The 26,542-nt window shown below is 41.9% G+C and overlaps 1 protein-coding gene and 1 pseudogene across 1 annotated transcript; one reads left to right on the forward strand and one right to left on the reverse strand.

Annotated features, from left to right (window-relative positions):
- The first annotated feature begins 81 nt into the window (after positions 1 to 81).
- Positions 82 to 20,440, forward strand: Psmg2 (proteasome assembly chaperone 2). Its single transcript, XM_090353438.1, has 7 exons — positions 82 to 287; positions 2,726 to 2,897; positions 10,529 to 10,587; positions 13,265 to 13,383; positions 14,172 to 14,345; positions 18,304 to 18,424; positions 19,918 to 20,440. Exons 1-7 carry the CDS (start codon positions 231 to 233, stop codon positions 20,008 to 20,010), a joined length of 795 nt encoding a protein of 264 aa, XP_090209564.1. The 5' UTR covers positions 82 to 230; the 3' UTR covers positions 20,011 to 20,440.
- LOC150049918 (translation machinery-associated protein 7 pseudogene) lies at positions 12,378 to 12,692 on the reverse strand (annotated as a pseudogene).
- Positions 20,441 to 26,542: the final 6,102 nt, after the last annotated feature.

The raw sequence follows: 26,542 nt of genomic DNA on the forward strand, positions 1-26,542 counted from the left end.
GCCACCGCTGATGGCGGCCCCTTTCAGTCCTTTTTCAGGCATGACGCCGGACGGCCCCAGAGAGGCCGGCGCCGAGGGGATTGAAGGGCCCCATCGGCTGGGCGCCGGGCTCTGGGGACTGAGCTCTGTGGTCACGCCGTGGGTCTCAGGTGCCTGCCTTCCTGGCGCCCTGGTTCTTCTCAAGTCCGGGTTCATACTTTTCCTCCCACTCAGCTGCAAAAAAAAAAAAAATGTTTGTTCCCTGCGGGGAGTCCGTGCCCGATCTCACGGGCTTCACCCTCTTGATGGTGAGTCTCCGCTGGAGCTCGGAGCTGTCGCCACCCGGATCCGGACTTGGGGGGAGGGGAATGGTTTCTTCTGCTTCGGATTCTCAACCTGAAAGAAGTAGGAGGGAGGTTGGCAGCGGTCCAGATGGAACCTTTGTTGGTGCTACAAATAGTCGTCTACCAAGTATAGTCTTCGTTGATTGTTAACAAGTATTATGGGGGCTGAGAGTTTGGCCTAGAGGTAGAGGACTTGCCTAACATGCACGAAGACCTGGGTTCGATTCCTTGGTACCACATACACAGGAAAAACCGGAAGTGGTACTGTGGCTAAAGTGGTAGAGTGCTAGCCTTGAGAAAGCTCAAGGACAGTGCCCAGGCCCCAAGTCTAAGCCCCAGGGTTGACAGACAGAGACAGGCCGAGAGGCTAAGCAGGAACATGAGGCCCCGAGGTAAAGCACCAGGTACAAAGAACAGAGGGGAAGGGGTTAATATCTAACACAGCATGGAACATTGGGGGCAGCAAAAAAAAATATGAAACAGCACATTGGGAAGGAATAGGCTGGGGATTCTGTGACCCCAGAAGGCACCACTGGAGAATGTATTGTTTTTAGTTGTGTAAGACTAGAGAGAACTATCTTTTATTACAGGTGTCTATTTAGATTCAGCAACATATAGGCTAATGGTGGCCATCTATGCACAGTTACTAACTGGAGTGATGGAGGGTATGGTAGTAGCCTTTTTGAAATGGGTTAAATAAGTAAAAGCCTTATTTGAGTATGTAGCCATATTAGAGATGGAGAACTGTGTATTCATCAGTACAAAAATGAAGTTGTTAAGCTTTAGTGGACAACTTGGTGAGGTGCGGTTGGCTAGTGGAGTGAGAAGTGAGGTGGTAGCTAGAGAAATACATGGAATCATTAGAGGATTTCTTTTAAAGAATAAAAGAAATGTGTACCTGCTGATAGGAATAATACATTCATGAGGAATGATATACATTACTAACAAAATTACTGGAAAGGGAATTACAGGAGCTAGCCAGAGGATATTAATGAGAGGTTAGAAAATGCTCGGGTAACTCTGAAGACAGAAAGAAGGCAGTTGTTGGAAGAATGCAATGGAGGAGGTTGTTCCAGAGATACTTTGGGATGCTGACCAGGATGGCACCTGCTTAATCTCAGATAGTGGAGAGGTGGAGGATCCTACTTCACCACTAGCCTGGAAAAAATTGGACTCATCTCAAAATAACAGCAACTATGAGAGAAAAACAAAAACATGTGGAGATGTGGCAGTGAATGCATATAGTCTCAGGTACTTGGGAAGCAGAAAAAGTAAGAGGATCACAGTTGGAGGCCAGCCCGAGCAATGTTATTATGAAATCCTATTTGAAAAACTAAAAGCCAAAAGGCCTAAGGGTATAACTCAAGTGGTAAAGCACTTGTCTAGAGGTTCTGAGTTCAGAACCAAAGATTGAAGGAGAGAATACCCAAGATAGGAGACTGAGGCAGAGAAGAGCATAAGTTTGAGGCCAGCCTGGGCTACCATATATGTTTGTGTATCAGATGTAGTTGGAATAGGAAAAAAAATTCTTCATAAGCCAATGGGTGAATAGTATTGCTCTTTTGTGAAATAAAAGAAAAAATGGGGGCCAGGAGTTTGGCCTAGTAGTAGAGTGTTTGCCTAGCATGCACGAAGACCCGGGTTTGATTCCTCAGTATCACATACATAGAAAAAAAAAAAGGCAGAAGTGGTGCTGAGGCTCAAGTGGTAGAGTTCTGGCCTTGAGAAAATCCAAGGACAGTGCTCAGGCCCTGAGCTCAAGACCAGGACTGGCAAAAAAAAAGAAAGAAAAAATGGGGCAAAAGTTTAGTCTTGTACATGTTGAGTAAGCTTCCAGTGCTGTAATCAGACAACTGTATCCAGTAGATTGAAACTCAGAAAATAATAATGGATATAAGTAGATATTTGGGTCTTTGAAGTTGTATGTGTGCGTGTAACATAAAAGGGCACTCCCAACTTCTGGGAATGGGTAAGGAAAGAGACAAGAAAGTAAGCAAACTGATAGAAGGCCAAGGTTGCTTTTGTTTGTACCTCTTGTTCCTTAACACTTGGCTTTTCACTGTCTGCAATATTCTTTTATTGATAGGATTCTTTAGCTTATTCAAATATGTATGTAATCATTTGTCATCTGAAATGAGTCTTTTCTTCATCACCCTATTTAAAATTAGAACCAACTGCAAATGCATTTACACTCACTTTCTGTCCATAGCAAACCATAGCAAACCCCTAGAATAGAAGCTTCATGAAGGCAGAAACTTCTGCCCTGTTTTGTTTTACTGCAAGTCAGTGTGTGTCTGTGTACCTGTACAAAAGCATTCAATCCTTTGCAATAGTGGTTGTCTTCTGTCTAAACTTTTTAAAGTACTGCTGATTTTGGGGGGGTTTTGTTTGTTTTTGTTCAGCCAGCTGTATCTGTTGGGAATGTTGGCCAGCTTGCAATGGATCTGATTATTTCTACACTAAACATGTCTAAGATTGGTTACTTCTATACTGATTGTCTGGTGCCAATGGTTGGAAACAATCCGTATGCAACTGCGGAAGAAAATTCAACAGAACTTAGTATCAATGCTGAAGGTATGTTTTTAGCATGATTTTGGTTTTCCTACTTACCACAGGTAGACTTGTTTTATATATGGTTTTTGACACAGGGTCTCACTATGTATCCCAGGCTGGCCTGAAACTTAACTGTGTAGTCCAGGCTGGTCTCAAACATAATCTTCCTACCTCTGCCACTCAAGTGTTAGAATTACAGGTGTATTCTACCATACTTGGCTTGAGTCTTATAATTGGAAGTAGACACTAAGCTAGGCATGGTGACACATACCTACAGCTTACCTACAAGGAAGGCTGAAGCAAGAGAATAATTTCAGCCTAGGAATTCAAGTCCAGCATGAGCAACATAGCACTCTACCACTTGAGCCACAGCTCCACTTCTGCCTTTTTGGTAGTTAATTGGAGACCAGAGTCTCCTGAACTTTCCTGCCCAGGCTGACTTTGAACCACAGACTTTAGATTTCACCCTCCTAAGAAGCTAGGATTGCAGGCATGAGTCACCAGTCTTGACTATGATGGGATCTTGCTTTTTGCCTTGGACTGGCTCAAAGTGATTGAGCTATTTGGTGCAACTGATAGTCTGTGCTTTTCCTTGACCATAAAACTCTGTAATTTCTCCTTGCCTATCAGGCTTGATATCAGGGAACAATGGTTGTAAGTATTGGGGACGCTCCTACTATTCATGAAGCACAGAACATCTAATTGCTTCATTTATAGCCTCCTAGTCATCTGTGTAATCATTTTTATTTTATTTTTTGACAGTCCTGAATCTAAAACTCCCGGTCTGATCACTGTCCCTGAGCTCTTCTGCTCAAGGCTTGTGCTCTGCCACTTTGAACCACAGCTCCGTTTCCAGTTTTCTGGTAGTTAATTGGAGATAAACTTCTCATGGGACTTTACTCTCTGGGCTGACTTCAAACTGTGATCCTCCCGTCTCAGCCTCCTGCTGAGATTACAGGTGTGAGCCGCTGGTGCCTGGCTGTTTAACCATTGTAATATCAAATCTTAAAGTGATAGAAGAGCTTGAGAGGCCATTAATAGATTGAAAGACAAACTAATATCTCAGTTATTTTCTATATAAAGTTCTTAGCTTACCATAATAAAACTCACTTGGGGGAAATAATCTTATTATAGAAATTCCTGAAGGAGGGGCTGGGAGTTTGGCCTAGTGGTTAAAGTGCTTGCCTTGCATGCATGAAGACCTGGGCTCGATTCCTTGGTACCACATACATAGGAAAAAAAAAAAGCCGGAAGTGATGCTGAAGCTCAAGTGGTAGAGCTCTAGCCTTGAGAGAGTCCAAGGACAGTGCTCAGGCCCTGAGCTCAAGCCCAGGACTGGCAAAAAAAAAAAAAAAAAAAAAGCAGGGGGCCTGGAGTTTGGCCTAGTGGTTGAAGTGCTTGCCTAGCATGCACGAAGACCCAGGTTCGATTCCACGGTACCACATACATAGAAAAAAGCCGGAAGTGGTGCTGAGGCTCAAGTGGTAGAGCTCTAGCCTTGAGAGAGTCCAAGGACAGTGCTCAGGCCCTGAGCTCAAGCCCAGGACTGGCAAAAAAAAAAACAAAAAACAAAGAAATTCCTGAAGGAAAAGTGATTTTGTTATTTTAAGAATAAATTATTTGGGGGCAGGGAGTTTGGCCTAGTGGTAGAGTGCTTTGCCTAGCATGCACAGAGACCCAGGTTTGATTCCTCAGTACTAAATATATAGAAAAAAACTGGAAGTAGTGCTGTGGCTCAAGTGGTAGAGCTCTAGCCTTGAGAAAAATCCAAGGACAGTGCTCAGGCCATGAGTTCAAGCCCCATGACTGACAAAAAAATAAAATAAAAATTTTGAAAAATTAAAAAAAAAAAAGTATATCTGGGCTGGGTGTCAGTGGCTCTTACTCCTAGCTACCCAGGAGACTGAGATCCGAGATCTGAGGATCATGGTTTGAAGCCAGCCTGGGCAGAAAGTCTGTGATTCTCACCTCCAATTAACCATCAAAAAAGCTTTATATAGAGCTGTGGCTCAAGTGGTAGAGATCAGCCCCAGTACTGACACACACAAAAAAATCTGAATTATTATAGCTTCTGTATCTCAGTATTTTAATAACTAAAAATATAGAATTTATATATATATATTTGTTTTTTTGTTTTTTTTTTTTGGTGCCAGTCCTGGGCTTGAGCTCTGGGCCTGAGCACTGTCCTTGGACACTTGAGCCTACCACTTGAGCCTCAGCACCACTTCTGGCTTTTTTAGATGTATGTGGTACTGAGGAATCGAACCTGGGTCTTCGTGCATGCTAGGCAAAGCACTCTACCACCAAGCCAAACTCCCAGCCCTAGAATTTATATATTTTATACTAAAAGCTATCATTTACTCAGTGATTACTTTTGAGCTGAATGCTACACTGTGCCTTTAAATGCATTAATTTATTTAATCCTTATAGTTTTGTGTACTTTTTTCCTTATTTTGAAATTTTTAATGTATTTTTTCTCAGTGCTGGATATTGAACCAGAGCCTGTACATTCTTTACATTCTTTTTTTTTTTTTTTTTTTGCCAGTCCTGAAGCTTGAACTCAGGGCCTTAGCACTGTCCTTGGGCTTTCTCAAGACTAGAGCTCTTGAGCCACAGCACCATTTCCAGCTGTTTCTAATGTATGTGGTACCAAAGAAGCAAACCTGGGTCGTAGTGCATGCTAGACAAGCACTCTACCACTAGGCCACACTCCTGGCCCAGGGCCTTGTACATTCTAAGCAAGTATTATTTTGCTGAGCCTTTTGAGCAAGTATTGTTCCCCAGCCTTCTCTCCCTCCCTCCCTCCCTCCCTCCCTCCTTCTCTCTCTCTCTCTCTCTCTCTCTTTCTCTCTCTCTCTCTCTCTCTCTCTCTCTCTCTCTCTCTCTCTCTCTCTCTCTCTCTCTCTCTCTTCCTCCCCTGGGCTAGCACTCTCCACTTGAGCCAAAGTATCACTTGAGGCTTTTTCTATGTATGAAGTACTGAGTAATCAAACCCTGGTCTTAGTGCATACTAGGCAAGCACTCTGCCACTAGGCCAAACTCCCAGCCCCCCACCAATATAATTCTTTTATTTTATTTATTTATTTTTTTTTTTTTTTTGCCAGTCCTGGGGCTCTCCTGAGCACTCTCCTTGGGAAGCTCTGGTCCTCTGATATGATTCTGATTCTTTTGTGCCTATACTGAGCCACTGGTTCCTGGTCATTTATTTTTTTTTGGATGAGTTACTTTGAAATAAATTGTATATATATATATATATATATATATACATATCATGATATTCTATACTCTAATATATATGTGCATCTCAAAAGATAAAATCAGTTGGGTACAGTGGCTTATGCCTGTAATCCTAGCTACTCAGGAGGCTGAGATCTGAGGATTGCAGTTCAAAGCCAGCCCGGGCACTAAAAAGTCCGGGAGCCTTGAGCTGTAGACCTCTGGGACCCTGCCCAGCCCTGGAGGTAGGGCAGTAGCCTTGAGCTGAAGAGTTCAGTGCCCAAGCCCAGAGTTCAAGCCCCACGACCGACACCGCATACACACAGATCATATTTTTACAGAGCTAAAATGACATTACTGTTAAAATTAGTGATTCTCTGGTATCTTTTTTTTTTTTTTTTTGTGGATCATGGGGCTTGAACTCTGGGCCTGGGTACTGTCTCTGAACTCTTCAGCTCAAGGCTATCGCCCTACCCCTGGGCCTGGGCATGGTCCCAGAGTTCTACAGCTCAAGGCTACTGCCCTACTCCTTGAGCCACAGCACCACTTCCGGTTTTCTAGTGGTTAATTGGAGATAAGTCTCAAGGTCTTTGGTCTTTAGTGCCTGGGCTGGCCTTGAACACTGGGATCCTCAGATCTCAGCCTCCTGAGTAGCTAGGATTACAGGCGTGAGCCACTGCACCCTGGCTTCTGATATCTTTTTGTATCTCATCCTATTCAAGCTGGCCCAAAATACCATTTAAAATTAGCTTCTTCAAATCAGAACACCTGGTCTGATATAGTTCACCTGACTGTTTTACACCTGAATCATTTATTTTAGAAAATAAAAGTCCTTTTTATTCTTCATCACAAACTGATTTATTGTAAAAAGTCTGGTCCATAGACTATAGACTATATTGCCTTCTGCATTTGTCTGATCATTTTCTTGTACTATCATTTGGCTTATTCATCTAACTCTCATAGTTTCCAAAACAAACTAGATATAAAGGTTTGATTTGATATAAGGTAGATGTTGTTGGCCAAAATATATATTGTTTTCATATTGTATTACACCAGGAGAAAAAGTACAAAGGAACAGGATCCTAACAACCATATGTTCACATTTTGCTGATTGAAAATATGAGTGTTACTGTTACTAAAGATGGTGTATCTTATGTTTTTGTCAGTCTTGGAGCTTTTGAATTCAAGGCCTGGGTACTTTCCCTGAGTTTTTGGGCTCAAAGTTAGTGCTCTACCACTTTGAGCCAAAGTGCCATGACTGGTTTTAGTGTGGTTAATTATGAGAACCTCAGGGGGATTTTTCTGCCTGTTCTGGCTTCAAACCAAGATCATCAGATCTCAGCCTCCTGTGTAACTGTGATTACAGATTTGAGCCATCAGCATCCAGCTGTACCTTAGGTTTTAAGCTTAGTCTGCCCACATCCTATGAATTACATACTTTTCACATATAGATCTGTTAAGTTGGACTGTGTGTATGTCAAAGATAGACTAGAGGCCTGAGTTTTCTAATTCCCCTTAGTCTCTTTCTCTTAGTTCTAAAATGTATTGGTTAATTGGAAGTAAGAGCCTCATGGACTTTCCTGGTCTGGCTGGGTTGGCTTTAAACCTTGACCTTCAGATCTCAGCCTCCTCAGTAGCTAGGATTACATCAGCGAACCACCAGCTTTTATAATAAAAGCTTAATCTTGGGACTGAGAGTGTGGTTCAAGTGGCAGAGCATCTGTTTAGCAAACATGAGGCCTTGAATTTGAATGCCAGTATTTCCCCCCAAAAGCTTTACTATAAAAGCTTAAACTTCAGCACAGTGACCTAGACCTATCTCCTTAGTGGCTCTTTTCTATCATACAAGAGCTTATTTGTAGATGTGAAATTGAGCAGGGGATCCTTAAGTGTTACTAGCATAGGCCACTTCTAAAATCTGAAAGAAGTTATGAATCTTTTCCCCAAGAGAATAAAAAATATGTACACATGGACTCACAGAAAGTTTTATACTATTTTGAGTCCTTCAAAATGTCCTAAAGAGGGGCCGGGAGTTTGGCCTAGTGGTTAAAGTGCTTGCCTAGCATGCATGAAGACCCGGGTTCGATTCCTCGGTACCACATACATAGAAAAAAGCCGGAAGTGGTGCTGAGGCTCAAGTGGTAGAGCTCTAGCCTTGAGAAAGTCCAAGGACAGTGCTCAGGCCCTGAGCTCAAGCCCAGGACTGACAAAAAAAAAAAAAGAAAAATGTCCTAAAGAATACAAGCATACCTATTTCATGGTTTGATTATATGGCTAACATTCTTTCACTTTTTACTATTTCTTCTGGTAACCTCAATAAGTGTTGCTGTTCATGGGAGAGAATAGGAAAGTATATCAGAAACTAAAAGTATATTTCTTTTTTTTTTTTTTTGCCTTGAACCTCAGCACCACTTCCCGGCTTTTTTCTATGTATGTGGTACCGAGGAATCGAACCCGGGTCTTCATGCATGCTAGGCAAGCACTTTAACCACTAGGCCAAACTCCCGGCCCCAAGTTTATATTTCTTAAGAACTTTATTTGTTTTAATACCAGAAATTTCCAGGGGACAAAAACACTCTGATTTTGAAATCAGAAGAAATGTGATCTGATGTGTTGCATAGACTAGAACTAAACTCTTGTACTCCAGCTATCTCCTGCCTCACTTCTTATAGTAGTTAGGACTATTAATACATGCACCACTCCAAATTAAAACAAACAAACAAAACAAAACACTTTTTTAATATTTTCTTATAGTGTAAAGGTGAATATATTATATAGAATAAAGATCACTGGTTCATTTTAAGTTCCTTTTAAAATGAATTTTTTTAACCAGTTGATATACTGCTTACATTTTAAAGGTGGCTGTGGTGCCATGTGCCTATAATCTCAGCTTCACAGGAGGCTAAAGCAGGAGAATTGTGAGTTTAAGGCCAGGCTAGGCAGCATAGTGAGACCTCATCTCAAAAAAAGAAGCACATAAATTATATTTGTATTTACGTGTGTGTGTGTGTGTGTGTGTGTGTGTGTGTGTAGGTAGGTGTGTAGGGGTTTGTATATTGTGTTTATTCTGGTGTTTGAACTTAGGGCCTTATGCTTGCTAAACAGCCAGCCATGCTGTCACTTGAATCATGCCCTTGCCTTATTTCTTTTTATTTTTTATTTTTTTAATAAAGAATTTATTAACATTGATTTTTACATCAGATTTCAAACGACATGTTTAACAAACAAGTGTTCAACAAGGGAATCTCTATATACAATCACTGGCACTTAGTTTTTAGAACATAATCAAAATTAGGCTAAGAGTTTGTATATCATAGATACATATTAATTTATGAAATAAAACATTATATCTATAGAGTCATAGGTTTTTATGTCTATGTAGTTGTGTTTATATTTCCAATAATGGTATTGGAAATATAGCATTGGGTATGCAAATATTGAGTCCTTGCTCTTGTACTGTTTGGATCTAATAGCCGCATATTAAGAATACCATGTGCCTTTTGTTCCTTTGGTCTTGACTTGTCTCACTCAACATGATTCGCTCTAGATTCATCCACTTCCCTGCAAATGCCATTATTTTATCTTGCCTGTTGGCTCTGTAGAATTCCATTGTGTGTGTGTATATATATATATATATATATATATATATATATATATATATATACCACATTTTCTGTATACATTCATCTGCAGTAGGGCATCTAGATTGTTTCCATCACCTGGCTATTGTGAATAGTGCAGAGATGAACATAGCTGAGCAGGTGTCCTTATCATATCCTGGGTTATGATATTCAGGATAGATGCCCAGAAGTGGTATGGCGGGATCGTAGGGAAGGTCAATTTTCAGTTCTTTAAGAAACCTCCACACTGCTTTCCAGAGTGGCTGAACTAGTTTACAATCCCACCAGCAGTGTAGTACGGTTCCTTTTTCTCCACAACCCTGCCAGCAACTCATTCTTTTTATTTATTTTTTTTCTTTGCTTATCACAGTTTTTCTTTTTCTTTTTTTATATATTTTTATTGTAATTAATAGAAGGGTTACATGATATTTGCCAGATAGATGGTGCATTAATTCCCATACATTGATACCCTTTCACATGTCTTGGTCTTTTTATTTTTTAATAGGGTCTTGATGGTTTTTTTTTTCCAGGAAATGCTGGACCATGATCCTCCTTTTTGTTCTTTCCAAGCAGCTGGGGTGACAGCTCTTTATCTACCTTGTTATGGAGATGAGGTTTTGCTAACCCTTTGCCTGAGTTGATCTCAAACCATAATCCTTACAATCTCACCCATCATGTCGGTATGGTTATAAACATGAGCCATTGCGCCCAGTTTATATTTTTAGTTATTGAAAATACAGAGATGCCAAAGCTGTAACAATTGAGATATTTTATCATTGATAATTTCAACTTCTTATGATTTCATTTTCTTTGTAGTATATTCATTGCCTTCAAGAAAGCTAGTGGCTCTTCAGTTAAGATCTATTTTTATTAAGGTTGGTATGTTACATTTGCTTTTTAAAATTGATTGTTAAAGTAAAATACAATGAGAAATCCAGTTTCATTAAGATTAAAAATCATTTCTACTATATTAAATGTATACTTAAAATAATATGTCCTTGTAGAGAAATAGCTTCATAATTTTGCAGTATGTTACTCTCATTTCATGGTTATAGAAGGAAACTGAGACTTAAGTCTTGGATCTGATACATTTTCTATTCAGGTACTGTTTGTGACAAATCTAGGTGTATCAATATTGTAGATTTATTCCATTTGAATTACATTTCAACCACTGTCATGTATAATTTGTGTATATGTCAAGTTTCATACATAAAGCACATAAATACCAAATATCTTCTGAAACCAACTTTCCACTGCTACTACTTAAGGAAAACCAGTCATCTAGCAGTTAGCTAGGTATGGAATCCATGACCTCATTCAGGCTAGGCAACTGCTCTGCTATGCCCACAACCCCCATATTTAAATTGTAATTAATGAATGAAAACATCAGTTATTCGTTACACAGGTCACATTTCCAGTTCTCAGTAGCATTGCCATGATCATGGAGAGTTCTGTTGGACAGCTTTTCTACATGATCTTAACTTCCACCCTTTCCAGTATTATACTATTCCCCCTGCCCCTTCCTCTCTTTCTTTCCTCCCCTCTCCACCCCCTTCTCTTTCCCTCCCACCCCTCTTTCTTTATTCAGTGCTAAGAGCAAACTTAGGGTCCAGCACTTGCTAAACAAGCAGTCTTCCACAGAGTTAAATCTAACCCTTACCCCTGATGTCTTTTTTTTTTGTGGGTCTTGGGGCTTGAACTCCTACTGGGTTCTGTCCTTGAGCTCTTCGGCTCAAGGCTACCACCCTACCCTTGAGCCAAGCCCCATTTCCCATTTTCTGGGGGTTAATTGGAGATAAGAGTCTTAAGTCCTTTCATGTTTCCTGAATAGCTAGGATTACAGGTGTGAACCACCATGCCCCGACAGCCTGATGCATTAATTTTTAAAGCTATTTTTCACTTGCATTTTAATTTTAGTGACTGATTATCTTCCATTTTCATAAAGTAGGGCCTCCCAACTTTTACGACTCAAACTTGGCAATTGTTAACATGTTGTCACATCTGCTTGATATCCCTGTGCCTGCAAACATAAACATACACATACATAAAGTATTTTCTTCTGTAAAATAATCCAAAAATTGGCTAGCGGTAGGATGCTTCACCCCTAACTGCTCATACAACTTTCAACGACAAGGACAGGTGCTAGGGCTTTGACATGAGTAGAGCATATGCCTAGCATGCATAAGGCTGTGGTCAGTGCTCTGTGCCACAAAAACAACATTCTTATCACCATAACACTTACTGCTCACCCAAGGAAAAAGTCAGCATATAATTCAAAAGTGTTACTCAGGGTGAGAAAGGGAACAGATAACCCTCTGTGAAAGGAAGTGTACTTATTATTTGACTCATGTAAATGTAACCCTTCTGTATATCACTTCTATCATAACAATAAAGTGTTTTTTTTCTTTTTTTTTTTTTTTGCCAGTCCCAGGGATTGAACTCAGGGCCCAGGCACTGTCCTTGGGCTTTTATTTATTTATTTATTGTGAGTTGGGTTTAATCTCAAAATGACAGAGAATGCCAGAGTAGAACAAAGAGCAGATTCTGGTAGGAGTCTGGGCTGGGTTTACTTTAAATTTACAGCTGAGGTTGGAATGACTGACACAATGGCTGACAAACGAGAGACAGAGCCACTGTAGGACTTTTTTTTTTTTAAGGTTGTTCTTAACGGTTCAGAATCCTAGACAAAACTTCTTAGAGGTGGCAGAGATGTCACCACAGGAAATCCAGATGTTTAGATAGGAATGGAATTCAGGGTCACCATCATCTCAGGCTCAAGGAGCAGCTCATTTTTTGCCAGATTTCATAATTCCACCTGTGGCAGGAGTCCCTTCCGTGTGGCCTTTGCTTTCAGTTCCTCGAGTTTCTTCTGCTCTTCTTCCTGTTTCTGCTTGAAGGCTTTGTCTTCCTCATCCATCTCGTTGGCCTGCTTCTTGGGCTGCTTCAGGGGCTTCTTTTTGTCACCTTCTCAGCCAGACATGATGCCAGCCGAGCCTTTGCCCAAACCCTGATCCAAAATGTCCTTGAACTCTCTTAAGGCTAGCACATGTGGTACTGAGGAATCAAACTCAGAGCTTTCTGCACACAAGTTAAACACTCTACACGAGGCCACACTCCCAGCCCTAAAGTAAATTTTTTAAAAAAAAAGTGTTATTCAACTATCTCCCAAATTTCCTTCAGTTTTGGATTCCATCAAGGATCATGTGTAACTCTCCTCTTTTTCTCCTGTATTGTTTTGAGGAAATGAAGCCAAGTGTCTACCACTCTGTTCATTTAGTGATTGCCTCATGATTAGAGTTTAGTCAGAAATTTCTAGCAATGACATGAATATTAACACTAGATTACTTAAGTAACAGAAAGGGAATTGTACTTAGAATAGAATATTTTGGAATCTATGCATTGCCCTTTTTTTGATGTTTTAAAATAGCAGGTCTGACAATACTAGTCATTTTAGTTTCCAGAAATTGACATCACACATAAAGTTGATAAAATATTGTATACAATATTCTTATAACTAAAATGTCTTTCTTTTTCCCATTTCGGCATACAAAGTACAAAGCCAAGTCGTTCTGTGAAAAATTGCTTTCCTGGGTGAAGAGTAGTAATTGTGCCAGGGTTGTTGTTCTCTCAAGCAGCCATTCTTCCCACTGCAATGATCTGCAGCTTCGGAGGTAGGTTCCTGTCTTTCTTGTGCTTTAGGCTATGACTGTTTTCTGTTGGGTTTTTTTTTTTTTCTTTTTGCCAGCCCTGGGCTTGAGCTCAGGGTCTGAGCACTGTCCTTGGACTTTCTCAAGGCTAGAGCTCTACCACTTGAGTCACAACACCACTTCCGGCTTTTTCTATGTATGTAGTACCGAGGAATTGAACCCAGCCAGGTCTTCATGCTTGCTAGGCAAGCACTCTACCACTAGGCCAAACTTGGCTTCAGAGTGAATTCTTAAATAAGAGAAGTAGAAATACACCTTCTTATATTTTATCATTATTATGTAAAGTTGGTAAAGTATTATATAGACTATTTTCTAAAATCTGACTACTATTAAGTTATAATTTACTGTACGCACACCTATATAAACAGGATGAAAAATATCAAGTAAGTCTATAATCACCTTTCAAAATGAGCTGATTTCTAGGACTGTCACAGTAGATATTATAGGAATCATGGCAGAATTATAGGAATTATGGCAGAAAGGAAGGTTGCTCTAGGAAGTAGATTTGTTTGTATTGTGGCATTGCCTTGGTTTAAGTTTTCCTCTGTTTGCAGTCTCTCTCCTGAATATATATAAATAAGAGAGAATGATTATTTTTGCATAAATAATTCTTCCATGGTCTGCTGAGACTGATATTTAGCCTATGCAATAGGATATATGGGAATCAAGGTAAGTTTACTTAGAAACCTGTTATTTGCCACTTAGAAATGTAAATTTTCTAAAAATGCAATTATATGATTTTTTTTTTCTAGTACTCCTTTCCGGTACCTAGTGACACCTTCTATGCAAAAGAGTGTTCTAAATAAAATAAAGAGCCTTAACTGGGAAGAAATGGAAAAAAGTCCATGCATTCCTCAAATGAATGATTCTGAATTATGTATCCGTATTCCGGGAGGAGGTATCACAAAAGCACTCTATGATGAAAGGTGAGTTTGCTTGTTTTTTGTTACTCATTTTATTCATGGAATCAAGAGTCTTCATCTAGGGCCAGGAGTTTGGCCTAGTGGTAGAGTGCTTACCTAGCATGCATGAAGACCCAGGTTCGATTCCTCAGTACCACATACACAGAAAAAGCTGGAAATGGTGCTGTGTCTCAAGTGGTAGAGCTTTAGCCTTGAGAAAGCCCAAGGACAGTGCTCAGGCCCTGAGTTCAAACCCCAGGACTTCCAAAAATAATAATAATGCACACACACACATATTTAACAATATGGGCTATATAATATAGTGAGACCTTCTTTAAAAAAAAAAGCTAGGGCCGGAGCGAGCGGGGCCGGAGCGAGTGGGGCCGGAGCGAGCGGGGCCTGAGCTAGAAAGGGGGCCTAGCCGGGCAGGAGCGAGCGGGGCCGGAGCGAGCGGGGCCGGAGCGAGCAGGGCCTGAGCTAGAAAGGGGGCCTAGCCGGGCCGGAGCGAGCGGGGCCTGAGCTAGAAAGGGGGGCCTAGCCGGGCCGGAGCGAGCAGGGCCGGAGCGAGCAGGGCCGGAGCGAGCGGGGCCGGAGCGAGCGGGGCCTGAGCTAGAAAAGAGGGGCCTAGCCGGGCCAGAGCGAGCAGGGCCGGAGCGAGCGGGGCCAGAAAGAGAAAGGGGCCAAAAAAAAAAAAAAAAGCTGGGCACTGGTGACTCACATTGGTAATCCTAGCTACTCAGGAGGCTGAGGTGTGAGGATGTGGTTAAAAGCCAGCTTGGGCAGGAAAGTTCATGAGACCTTTTTTTTTCCCCCTTTGGTCATGGGGCTTAAACTCTGGGCCTGGGCCTTGAGATCGTTAGCTCAAAGTTAGTGCTCTACCATTTGAACCACAGCACTACTTCCTGTTTTTTGGTGGTTAATTGGAGATAAGTCTCATTTTGTGCCCTGGCTGGCTTTGAACCATGGTCCTCAGATCTTAACCCTTAAGCAGCCACTAGCACCCAGCTCTCCATGAAACTTTTTTTTTTTTTGGTGGATCATGGGGCCTGAACTCAGCCTGGGCACTTTCCTGAGCTCTTCAGCTCAAGGCCACAACCCTACTTCCCATTTTCTACAGGGCTCAAAGTGGTAGAGCACTAGTCTTAAGTGCCCAGGCCTGAGTTCAAGCCCTAAAAATGAGCGGGAAGAGGGGGGACATGGTAGGGAGCTGGTTATAGTAGCTCACCCCTGTGAATCCTGTCTTTGATCCTGTGTAGTCAAGAGACTGAGATTGAGAGGGAGGATTATGGTGTGATGTTGGCTTGTGCAAAAGGCTATTGAGCCGCCATCTCAACATGAAAGCTGGGAACAGTGGCTCAAGTAGAGTGCCATCATTGAATGAAAAAGCCAAGGGACAGCACCCAGGCCCTGAATTTAAGCCCCAATACTGGCACACCAAAAATTAAAAAATCTTCTCTTTTGCTGTGTGTCATGGCAGTAGCAGAAGCAGTGTAAGTTCCAGACCACACTCCTGCATCATACATGCTTGAGTCTCAAAATAAGGACAGAGCCAGTGTAAGTAGCCTTGTCTAAGAAAGAGCCTTTTATTTTTTTATTTTTTAATTGTAATTAATAGAAGGGTTACATTATATTCGCTAGATAAAAGGTGCATTACTTCACAAACATTGATACCCCTTGTCATGTTTTTGTCCCCATTTTCCTCCCCTACCCACTCCCCTCATCTTGTTTTCCCCCCTTCCCTATCCTATTTCAAATAAACAAATAAACATATATACAGTATACCAGGTAACAAGGTAAGATACTGTAACAATATGAGACAACCAAGGGACAACAAAAGAGATGAGAAATAACATTGTACATTAAGAACAACAATCACACATTATTGGTCATGAGGCTTGAATTCAGGTTCTGAGTGCTGTCTTCTAATTCTTTTTTTTTTTTTTTTTTTTTGCCAGTCCTGGGCTTGGGCTCAGGGCTTGAGCATTGTCCTTGGACTTTCTCAAGGCTAGAACTCTACCACTTGAGCCTCAGCACCACTTCCGGCTTTTTGCTATGTATGTGGGGTACCGAGGAATTGAAGCTAGGTCTTGGTGCATGCTAGGCAAGCACTCTACCACTAGGCCAAACTCCTGGCCCTAACAATCACACATTATATGGCTGGAAAGAGCCTTTTCTAATGTGTAATTGAAGCAAGCACATTTACAGCTAGACTTCTCTAGCCAAGCACCGGTAACTCACTCCTGTAATCCTAGCTATGTAGGAGACTGAGATCTGAGGATCACAATTCAAACATAGCCTGGACAGAAAAATTTGTGAGATTCTTACCTCCAGTTAACCACAAAAAGCCAGAAGTGGTGCTGTGGCTCAAGTGGTAGAGCAGAAATTTAGGGACAGTGCCCAGCCCCAGAGTTGAAGCTCTAGGGCTCACAAAACAACAACCAAAACAAAAAACTAGATTTCTCTTGTCGCTTAGGATTCATTGGAAGCCCATACAAAGATTGAGAGCCTCTGAGAGATTTAAGGATTGCAAAGTGAGATAGTATAAGCAAGGCAAAGAACTTTACTTTTTATTTGCCAGAGATGGATTTGTGGTAGACTAGCTGAGTATTAAGTCACTCTGAGCTTACACAGTCTCCTGTATGTTCTTACTCCCCTACTTAGGAACTAGTAACTGTCAATCCTGTACTCACAAGTTTTCTGATAGTTCTAAGAAAATCTATAAGAACTCTTAATTTTATTTTATTTTTTTATAGTTCTTGGTTTGGGGAAATACTTTTGCTTTGTTGGCAAGGAGGAAACTACACAGACATTGTGTCAACTCATCACCGGCTCTGAGGCTTTTATAGAAATATAGGAAGTTGACAGTTGTTATTCGTACTGGATTTTTTTTTTTTCTTTTTGGTGGCCTTATGCTTGCTGAGCAGACTCTCTACCACTTGAGCCACACTTCCAGCCTCAGTCTCTCTCTTTTTCCTGTCTGTCCTGGGGGTTTGGGCTGTGGATGCTCTCCCTTAATTTTTTTGCCCAAGGTTAGTGCCTTACCACTTGAATAAGTCCACAGCTCTATCTCTGGTTTGGGGGAGTGAACTGAAGATAAAGTCTCATGGACTTTTCTATCTGGGCCAGCTTCAAGCTACAATCCTCTGATCTCAGCCTCCTAAAGTAGCTAGAATTACAGACGTGAAGCACTGGTACCCTGCAGTTTCAGTCTGCAACTTGTTGCCCTGTCATAAAGCTCTCATTTCCATTGTCTCTGCTATATACGTGTCACTAACTGTCTTTACACTTGGCCACCATGATCTTTGTTATACCTTATGACAGCCTTTGAGGTGGGTTCTGTCATTGTTCTGTAACAGGAGTAAATAACTTACCCAACACACTTTGTAAGTATGAGAGTTTGAATTCTGCCATTCTGTCCTGGCTCCTGTTCCAAACCAATTCATTTGTAAAACTGACTACTAGAACTTTATTAAGGACTGTTGTACAGATTGATTCGTAAACTTTGCAAACAATGCTTTGCATGTATGAAATACATAATGGTATCTGTAGAAGGAATAAGCTTTCTTTTCTGTATTCCACAGTCTTGTATTTTTCCTTCACTGCTTTAATAAGAAAGGTGTTATTTCCATTCAGTCTCTTTTTTTCTCCAATCTTCCAAAGTAGGTTTTGGAAGTAGATCAGAAAGAAGGAACCTAATGTACTGTAGCCAAGGATAGAAAGCATGGTTTTTCCTGTACCCTTGGGATGAGACACAAACTTGCATATTCCCTGGGCGGGGGGGGGGGGGCAGAGTATGTGGTTCCTGGTATTGTGCCACACATAGTAGTACATTTTGGGGGCAATAGGACAAGCAAGCGATGTTATATCTTTTCCATGTCTAAAATTCTACCAGGCAGGTTAACCTACTTGTAAAATCAACACACTAGAGTCAGCATCTTCTATCAGGGGAAGAATATTACACTGTTCTTTTTATTTCTTCTAGCTGTTCTAAAGAAATCCAACTGGCAATTCTGCTGAAATTCGTTTCAGAAGGGGATAATATTCCAGACGCAGTAGGTCTTGTTGGGTACCTAAATGAATGGCTTCAGATAATCAAACCCTGTGTAAGTTTTATTATGGTGTAAATCTATGATTTGTCTAGTTAAGTATTCATCAACTGGCATGTGGTGTACTATATAAGTATACCAGATAAGTGAAGGATTAAGTATTAGCCATATATCTATCTACATAAAATTTAAGCTGAACTTCTGAAAATAAGATAGCTAGTCTTTTGATTACAGCCAGTTTTTCAGAGGAAAATCCTGAATTCATTGTGCTTCTTATTCATGCTACAATAACTATGCCAGACATATTCTTTTTTTCTTTTCTTTTTTTTTTTTTTTTTTTTTTTTTGTGGGTCATGGGGCTTGTACTTGGCCTGGACGCTGTCCCTGAGCCCTTCAGCTCAAGGCTACCACCCTACTCTGGGACCTGGGTGTTGTCCCTGAGCTCTTCAGCTCAAAGCTACCACCCTACCCTTGAACCAAGCCCCACTTCCCATTTTTTAGAGGTTAATTGGAGATAAGAGTCTCAGGTCCGTTTGTGCCCACTAGCTTAGAACCTTAACCCTCAGATCTCAGCCTCCTGAGTAGCTAGGATTACAGGCGTGAGCCACCACACCCAACTTCAGACATATTCTTATGAGAATAAGCAGGTAGGGGCTGGGAGTTTGGCCTAGTGGTTAAAGTGCTTGCCTAGCATGCATGAAGCCCCGGGTTCGATTCCTTGGTACCACATACATACAAAAAAGCCGGAAGTGGTGCTGAGGCTCAAGTGGTAGAGCTCTAGCCTTGAGAAAGTCCAAGGACAGTGCTCAGGCCCTGAGCTCAAGCCCTGAGCTCAAGCCCAGGACTGGCAAAAAAAAAAAAAAAGAATAAGCAGGTATTCTGTGAAGTTTAATATTTTAGAGAAATAAAATGTATTGCTGGGGCCAGGAGTGTGGCCTAGCATGCATGAAGCCCTGGGTTTGATTCCTCAGGACCACATACATAGAAAAAGCCAGAAGTGGTGCTGTGACTCAAGTGCTATTGTGCTAGCCTTAAGGAAAAGAAGCTCAGGGTCAGTGCCCAGGCCCTGAGTTCAAGCACCAGGACTGGTAGGGGAGAGGGGGGTAGGAGAAGGGTAGGGGGAGGTATTGCTATGTGAGCCACACTGTGCTATGTAAGCTAGTAAATCATAATGCAAACAGTTTGATGTTGTGGATGAATCTGTTGCACCATAGTAATGAGATGGCCTTTAGGCAGAACGGAAGCACCATGACACAGCTTTATATCCTGGGTAAATGTTTGATGCTTTTGCTAAGAAATATAGAAGCAATTCGCCTTATTTTCTAACTTCTATTCCTTTTAAATTTGTTTTTATTTCATAGATATCATTTGTAGCCTTTCTGGCATATATATATATATATTGTTTGAAACTTGAAGTATGTCTTCATTTGATATGAAAACATAGGGACTTACTACTTTATTTTTCCTAGCAGTAAAACCTAAAAGTGTCACAACCAGAAAGGAAATAAGGTAGCAAAGCTGAAGGACTAAAGGATTTTGTTCATTTACAGAGTGATGACCCTGCCGCCTCTGCTTTACCATGGAAACTCCCCAGCTCCTGGAGACTGCTCTTCGGCAGTGGTCTTCCCCCTGCACTTTTTTGATCTGTCACACCTTTTGTCTCAAGATACTTAATACCAACACAACTAACTGACCAGGAAAGTATTAGGAAACCCTCACAGAAAATTGTAAAAGACAAACGGGGGGCTAAACAAAAGGCTTTTGCCAGCTTTTCATCACATACAGCAAATGTAACTTTTTTTTGGGGGGGGTCATAGGGCTTGAACTAGGCCTGGTCGCTGTCCCTGAGCTCTTCAACTAAAGGCTACCACCCTACCCTTGAGCCAAGCCCTACTTCCCATTTTCTAGAGGTTAATTAGAGATAAAAGTCTCAGGTCCTTTTGTGCCCTGGTTGGCTTTGAACCTTGATCCTCAGATCTCAGCCTCCTTAGTAACTAGGATTACAGGCAAGAGCCACCACACCTGGCTCAACAAATATAACTATTGTACAATAAAATTTTATTTCATAATTTCTTTTCAATGTATCCTTTTTTGAATCCAGACTGAGTTTCCATTGCCTACCACATACCAGTCAGTATCTACACCAGATCTGAAGGCTAGGTGCCTTACCTCTGTGCTGTGGCTTTCTCATCTGTAATCCCAGGCACGGAGTATTAAAGGGTATGGAATCTTCCCATAGCACTCTGTCGATCAGAATGTTCCTCTTGATGTGTTCATTGTCCTTGACTCTGTAGCCTCTTTCTCTGTCTCTTTTGGTGAAAATAATTGAGTGGGAATTAGCATCAATTGGACATAGCTGTTAGCCTTCCCACAGAGATGTCAGTTTAATATGTGGCCCAAGAAACCAGAAGCCAGATCCAAAATGGCCACATTGGAAAGGTCAAGAAGGGTCCTGTCACTTTACCTGTGATTGCCCCCCAGCCTGAGTGACAAATGAGCATGCACGGAGGAAGTCACCAACTTAGAGCTGTGGACAGCTGGGTTGGAGAAGAATGGAACACATACATGTCTACCTCCTGGCTTTTCAGAGCACTGCCCAAGGCACTGGTTTCTGTCTCACTTGACTTGACTCATTGATGGGACAGCCGTAGCTTGGTTGCCCCAAACCTACTGAGCGCAAGGCAAGTACAGGACTCAGTGGCACCACAAGGCATGCAGGCCCACCAAAGTTACTGTGGCTGGGCACAGCAGAAATCATCCAGTTTATAGCTTTTCTCTAAGGATGAAGAGAAGGATGGAGTCCAGGAGTCTGACCTCTCGGAGAGCTTGAAGACTACTGTCTCATGCTAAGTTGGATCATTCTTAGGAATCTCACTCTGTGGTTACAGGGGAGCTGCAGAACAAAGGCAGTTTACCGCTGTAGTGCGCCTGCAGTACTACTAATGGACACCAGAGGGAGAAAGATATCTAAAAATGAAACCAGCAGGTTGCTTGGGGAAATAATATATAAGCCAGTGAAGTTAAAACCAGAGAAATGATTTGCCCCAGAGTCTTACAAAGTCAGTATATAAAGACAGAGAATCTAGGCATCAGTGGCTCACTCCGGAAATCTTAACTTCTTTGGAGCTGAGGATTGAAGTTATTCAAAGCCAGCCTAGGCAGAAACCTTGAGATTCTGTATCTAATTAAACAGCAAAAGCCAGAGATGGAGCTGTGGCTCAAGTGGTAGAGTGCTCTTGAGCAAAAAAGCTGTCTGGGAATGTGGCTTAATGGTAGAGTGCATGCCTAGCATGCATAAAGCCCTGGGTTCGATTCCCTATTACCACATAAACAGAAAACGCCAGAGGTGGCACTGTGTCTCAAGTGGTAGAGTACTAGCCTTAAAGGAAAACAAAAGCTCAGGGACAGTGCCCAGCCTCTGAGTTCAAGCCCTAATACCAGCACCACCAGCCCCCACCAAAAAACAACAACAAAAAGCTGTATAAAACTATAAATCCCAAAGGTACATGAAATACAAGCGTGGTTCAATCAAAGGAACCAAATAAAAAATAAATAGGAAACAGAGGTCTATAAGTACCTTAAAGAGCTGGTAACTTTTTTTTTTTTGTCAGTAGTGGAACTTGAACTCTGGGCCTGGGCACTGTCCTTGAGCTCTTCAGCTCAAGCCTACTGTCCTACCCCTTGAGCCTCAGCACGACTTCTGCGTTTCTGTGGTTAATTGGAAATAAGAATCTCACAGACGTTTTAGTTCCCAGGCTGGCTTTGAACCATGATCCTCAGATCGCAGCCTCCTGAGTAGCTAGGATTACAGGTATGAGCCACTGAGCCCAGCATAACAATTATCTTAACATTTAGTGATCTACAAAAGAACACACAGGGGCTAGGAGCATAGCCTAGTGGTAGAGTGCTTAGCTAGCATGCATTCCTCAGTACCACAAACTCAGAAAAAGTCAGAAGTGGTGCTGTCGCTCAAGTGGCAGAGGGCTAGCCTGGAGCAAAAAGTGTCGAAGGACAGTGCTCAGGACCTAGGACAAAAAAAAGCAAAAAACAAAAAAAACACAGACACAGGCCCGGGAGTTTGGCCTAGTGGTAGAGTGCTTGCCTAGCATGCACGAAGAAAAAAAAAAACAAAAAACACAGACAACCAGACAACTAAAAACCACAAAATGCATGAAAACAATTAGACCCCGCCAAAAATGTAACTGCTTGTTTCCTTCTGCTATACGAGAACCACAGTTCCAGGAAAATCTGATGTGAAACAACTGAACTCCATAAGCCAAAGCTGTTAAGACAGTTCCAGAACTTATAAACATGGTCATGGAGGCCAGCAAGAGAAGTATAATGTGGCCAGCCAGGTGTGGTGGCTCACACCTGCAATTCCAGCTGCTCAGAAGGTTGAGATGTGAAGATTGTGGTTTGAAGCCAGCTTGGGAAGGAAAGATCATTAGACTTAACTACCAAAAAAAAAAGAAAGAAAAATGTAAATGTGACTAAAGTGTGCATGTGCACACATACCCACACATACTCACACAAAGGACTCATTTAAAACTTTGATTAAAGGCCGGGAGTTTGGCCTAATGGTAGAGTGCTTGCCTAGCATGCACGAAGACCCGGGTTTGATTCCTCAGTAGCAAAAAGCCAGAAGTGGTGCTGTGGCTCAAGTGGTCAAGCCCTAGCCTTGAGAAAATCCAGGGACAGTGCTCAGGCCCTGAGCCCAAGCCCAGGACTAGCAAAAAAAAAAATCTTTGATTAAATTCTCAGACAAAAATCCTGATACTGATTTTTTTTTTTGCCAGTCCTGGGCCTTGAACCCAGGGCCTGAGCACTGTCTTTGGGCTTTCTCAAGGCTAGAGCTTGACCACTTGAGCCACAGCACCATTTCTGCCATTTTTCTATGTATGTGGTACCGAGGAATCGAGCCCAGGTCTTTGTGCATGCTTGGCAAGCAATATACCACTAGGCCAAACTCCTGGCCCTATGTTTTTTTTTCATCAGTTATGGGACTTGAACTCAGGGCCTGGACTTTATCCCTGAGCTCAAGGTTAGCACTCTACCACTTTGAGCCACAGTATCACTTCTGGGTTTTTGTTTTGTTTTGTTTTTCTTTCGGGTGATTCATTGGTTATGAGAGTCTCATGTACTTTCCTGCCCAGGCTGGCTTCAAAGTTCTATCCTCTGATCTCAGCCTCCTGAGTAACTAGAATTCTAGGTGTAAGCAATTGATGCCTAGCTTGTCACACACACACACACACACACACACACACACACACACACACACACACATATATATATATATATATATGCATATATATGTGTCACATATATGTCATATATACATATATATAATTTACTATTTTATTTGACTCACTAGTTTTTAGTATAGTCGTAACTTTGTGCAGGCACCACATCAAATAGTTTTATGGTATTTCCCAAAGAAATTCCTTATTCATTAAGCTTATAAACTTCATAAACAGTAATAAAGCACTTTTTCTGCAGCCTCCAGCAACTGGCTGATGGCTATGCATTCTTGGTACATGTCACATATGTAAAGTCATGTGATATGTGGCCTTTCTCTTCTGGCTGCTTGCTTGCTTGCTTTTTCTTTTCTTTTCTTTTTTTTTTTTTTTTTTTTTTTTGCCAGTCCTGGGCTTGAGCTCAGGGCCTGAGCACTGTCCTTGGACTTTCTCAAGGCTAGAGCTCTACTACTTGAGCCTCAGCACAATTTCCGGCTTTTTTCTGTGTATGTGGTACTGAAGAATTGAACCCGGGTCTTTGTGTATGCTAGGAAAACACTCTACCACTAGGTCAAACTCCCAGCCTCTCTTCTGGCTGCTTTTTTTTCACAGCATTCTCAAAGTTTCTCCATGGTATGCACACATTAATAGTTCATTCCTCTTTCCAGAAGTATTTATTTCATTTATTGCTACACCATAATTTATTTTTTCTGGTCCTGGGGCTTGAACTCTGGTCTTGGGCGCTGTCCCTAAGCTGTTTAGCTCAAGGCTACCACCCTAGCCTTGAGCCACAGTCCCACTTCCTGTTTTCTAGAGGCTAATTGGAGATAAGAGTCTCATGAACTTTAGTGCCTGGGCTGGCTTTGAACCACTATCCTTACATCTCAGCCTCCTGAGTAGTTAGAATTACAGGTGTGAGCCACAGTGCCAAGCTACACCATAATTATTGTACTTCATTCTTCAGTTGACAGACATTTGGGTTGTTTTCCACTTTGGGACTATTATGAATAATACTTCTATGAACATGTGCCCAAGGTTTTGCCTAGGCTTGAATCTCTGAGAACAAAAACATATTACACACACATACGCACACCATTTACTGTCAGGAATTGGTCACAGAATTATAGAGACTGAGAAGTTAAGTTCTACAATCAGCAAGTTATAGACTCAAGAAGCAATGATATTAAGTTCCAGTTGAGTCACCAGGCCTGAGAACCAGAAGAGCCAATGGTTATAAGACTCAGTCCCCATTTGAGTATGAAGGCAGGAAAAAAATACCAATACCCTCATTCCAGAACAAATATAAATATCCTCTATCTTGGCCTTTTTTTTTAACCCCTCTTGACCCTTCAGTGTTTTGGATAAGGCCCACCCACACTGAAAAGGCAATGCGCTGTATCTATTTTGTCAGTCCTAGGGCTTGAACTCAGAGCCTGGGCACTGTCCTTGAGCACTTTTGCTCAAGGCTAGTGCTCTTCCATTTGAGCCACAACACCACTTCCAGCTTCTTTTGTGTATGTGGTACTGAGGAATCGACCCCAGGGCTTAGTGCATGCTAGTCAAGCACTCTACCACTAGGCCACTCAACATGCTTATTTTTGTTTCCTGATTGCAATATTGATCTCACCCAGAAACAACGTCGAGCCACAAGGCTCCCAGACATGCTGCCATATAAATCAATCATCCCAGATAACACACCTGAGAGTGAAATAGGTGGGTCACAGGGTAACTCTAAGATAGCTGTCGGAAAAATCTGCGGAAAGTGTTCCCCAGAGCCTGGACCGTTCACATCACAACCAGCAGCACAGGAGGGCTGCAGTTCCTTTGTCCTTGCATACCACTGAGCATCAGTGTGAACTAGACTTGCATTTAATTTCCTCATGACTAATGAGGTTGAGCATCTTTCTATAGTTACAATCTGAACGTTAAAATCATCTGAGAAGGGCCAGAAGTTTGGCCAATGGTAAGAGTGCTTGCCTAGCATGCACAAAGACCTGGGTTTGATTCCTTGGTACCACATACATAGAAAAAGCTGGAAGTGATGCTATGGCTCAAGTGGTAGAGCTCTAGTTTTGAGAAAGTCCAAGGACAGTGCTCAGGCCCTGAGTTCAAGACCTAGGACTGGAACACACACACAAAAAAAAATCACCTGAGAGGGCCGGGAGTTTGGCCTAGTGGTTAAAGTGCTTGCCTAGCATGCATGAAGACCCGGGTTCGATTCCTCGGTACCACATACATAGAAAAAAGCCGGAAGCGGTGCTGACTCAAGTGGTAGAGCTCTAGCCTTGAGCCTTTCTCAACTGAGAAAGGATTTTCAAGTACTTTCTCTGATTTGAGAGTTTGTCTCTTTCTTTTTTTTTTTTTTTTTTTTTTGCCAGTCCTGGGCTTGAGCTCAGGGCCTGAGCACTGTCCTTGGACTTTCTTAAGGCTAGAGCTCTACCACTTGAGCCTCAGCACCACTTCCAGCTTTTTTCTATGTATGTGGTACCGAGGAATCGAACCCGGGTCTTCATGCATGCTAGGCAAGCACTCTACCACTAGGCCAAACTCCCAGCCCCGTTTGTCTCTTTCTTTATGTGTGTACGAGAGAGAGAGAGAGACAGAGAGACAGAGAGACAGAGAGAGAGACAGAGAGAGAGAGAGAGACAGAGAGAGAGAGACAGAGAGAGAGAGAGACAGAGAGAGAAAGCGTCATGGGTCTCAGGGCCTGGGCACTGTCCCTGAGCTCTTTTTTGTTTTACCACTTTGAGCCACAGCTACACTTCCATCCTTTTCAAGCCCCATGACTCACAAAAAAATTTAAAAAAAGGGATCTTTGGGGCCAGGAGTATTTCCTAGTGATAGAATGCCTGCCTAGCAGACACAAAGCCCTGGGTTCAATTTCTGGGTACCACATACACAGAAAAAAGCCAAAGTGGTGCTATGACTTAAGTGGTAGAGC

Source organism: Megascapheus bottae, chromosome 19 (genome assembly GCF_031878675.1).
Source record: "Megascapheus bottae isolate mThoBot1 chromosome 19, mThoBot2.hap1, whole genome shotgun sequence".
In the NCBI taxonomy this organism is placed as follows: domain Eukaryota; kingdom Metazoa; phylum Chordata; class Mammalia; order Rodentia; family Geomyidae; genus Megascapheus; species Megascapheus bottae.

Coding starts and splice junctions, on each gene's coding strand:
- Psmg2 (XM_090353438.1), top strand. CDS start 231: ATGTTTGTTCCCTGCGGGGAGTCCGTGCCCGATCTCACGGGCTTCACC. Junction 13,384..14,171: donor AATGATCTGCAGCTTCGGAG/GTAGGTTCCTGT, acceptor TTTTTTTTCTAG/TACTCCTTTCCGGTACCTAG. Junction 18,425..19,917: donor TTCAGATAATCAAACCCTGT/GTAAGTTTTATT, acceptor GTTCATTTACAG/AGTGATGACCCTGCCGCCTC.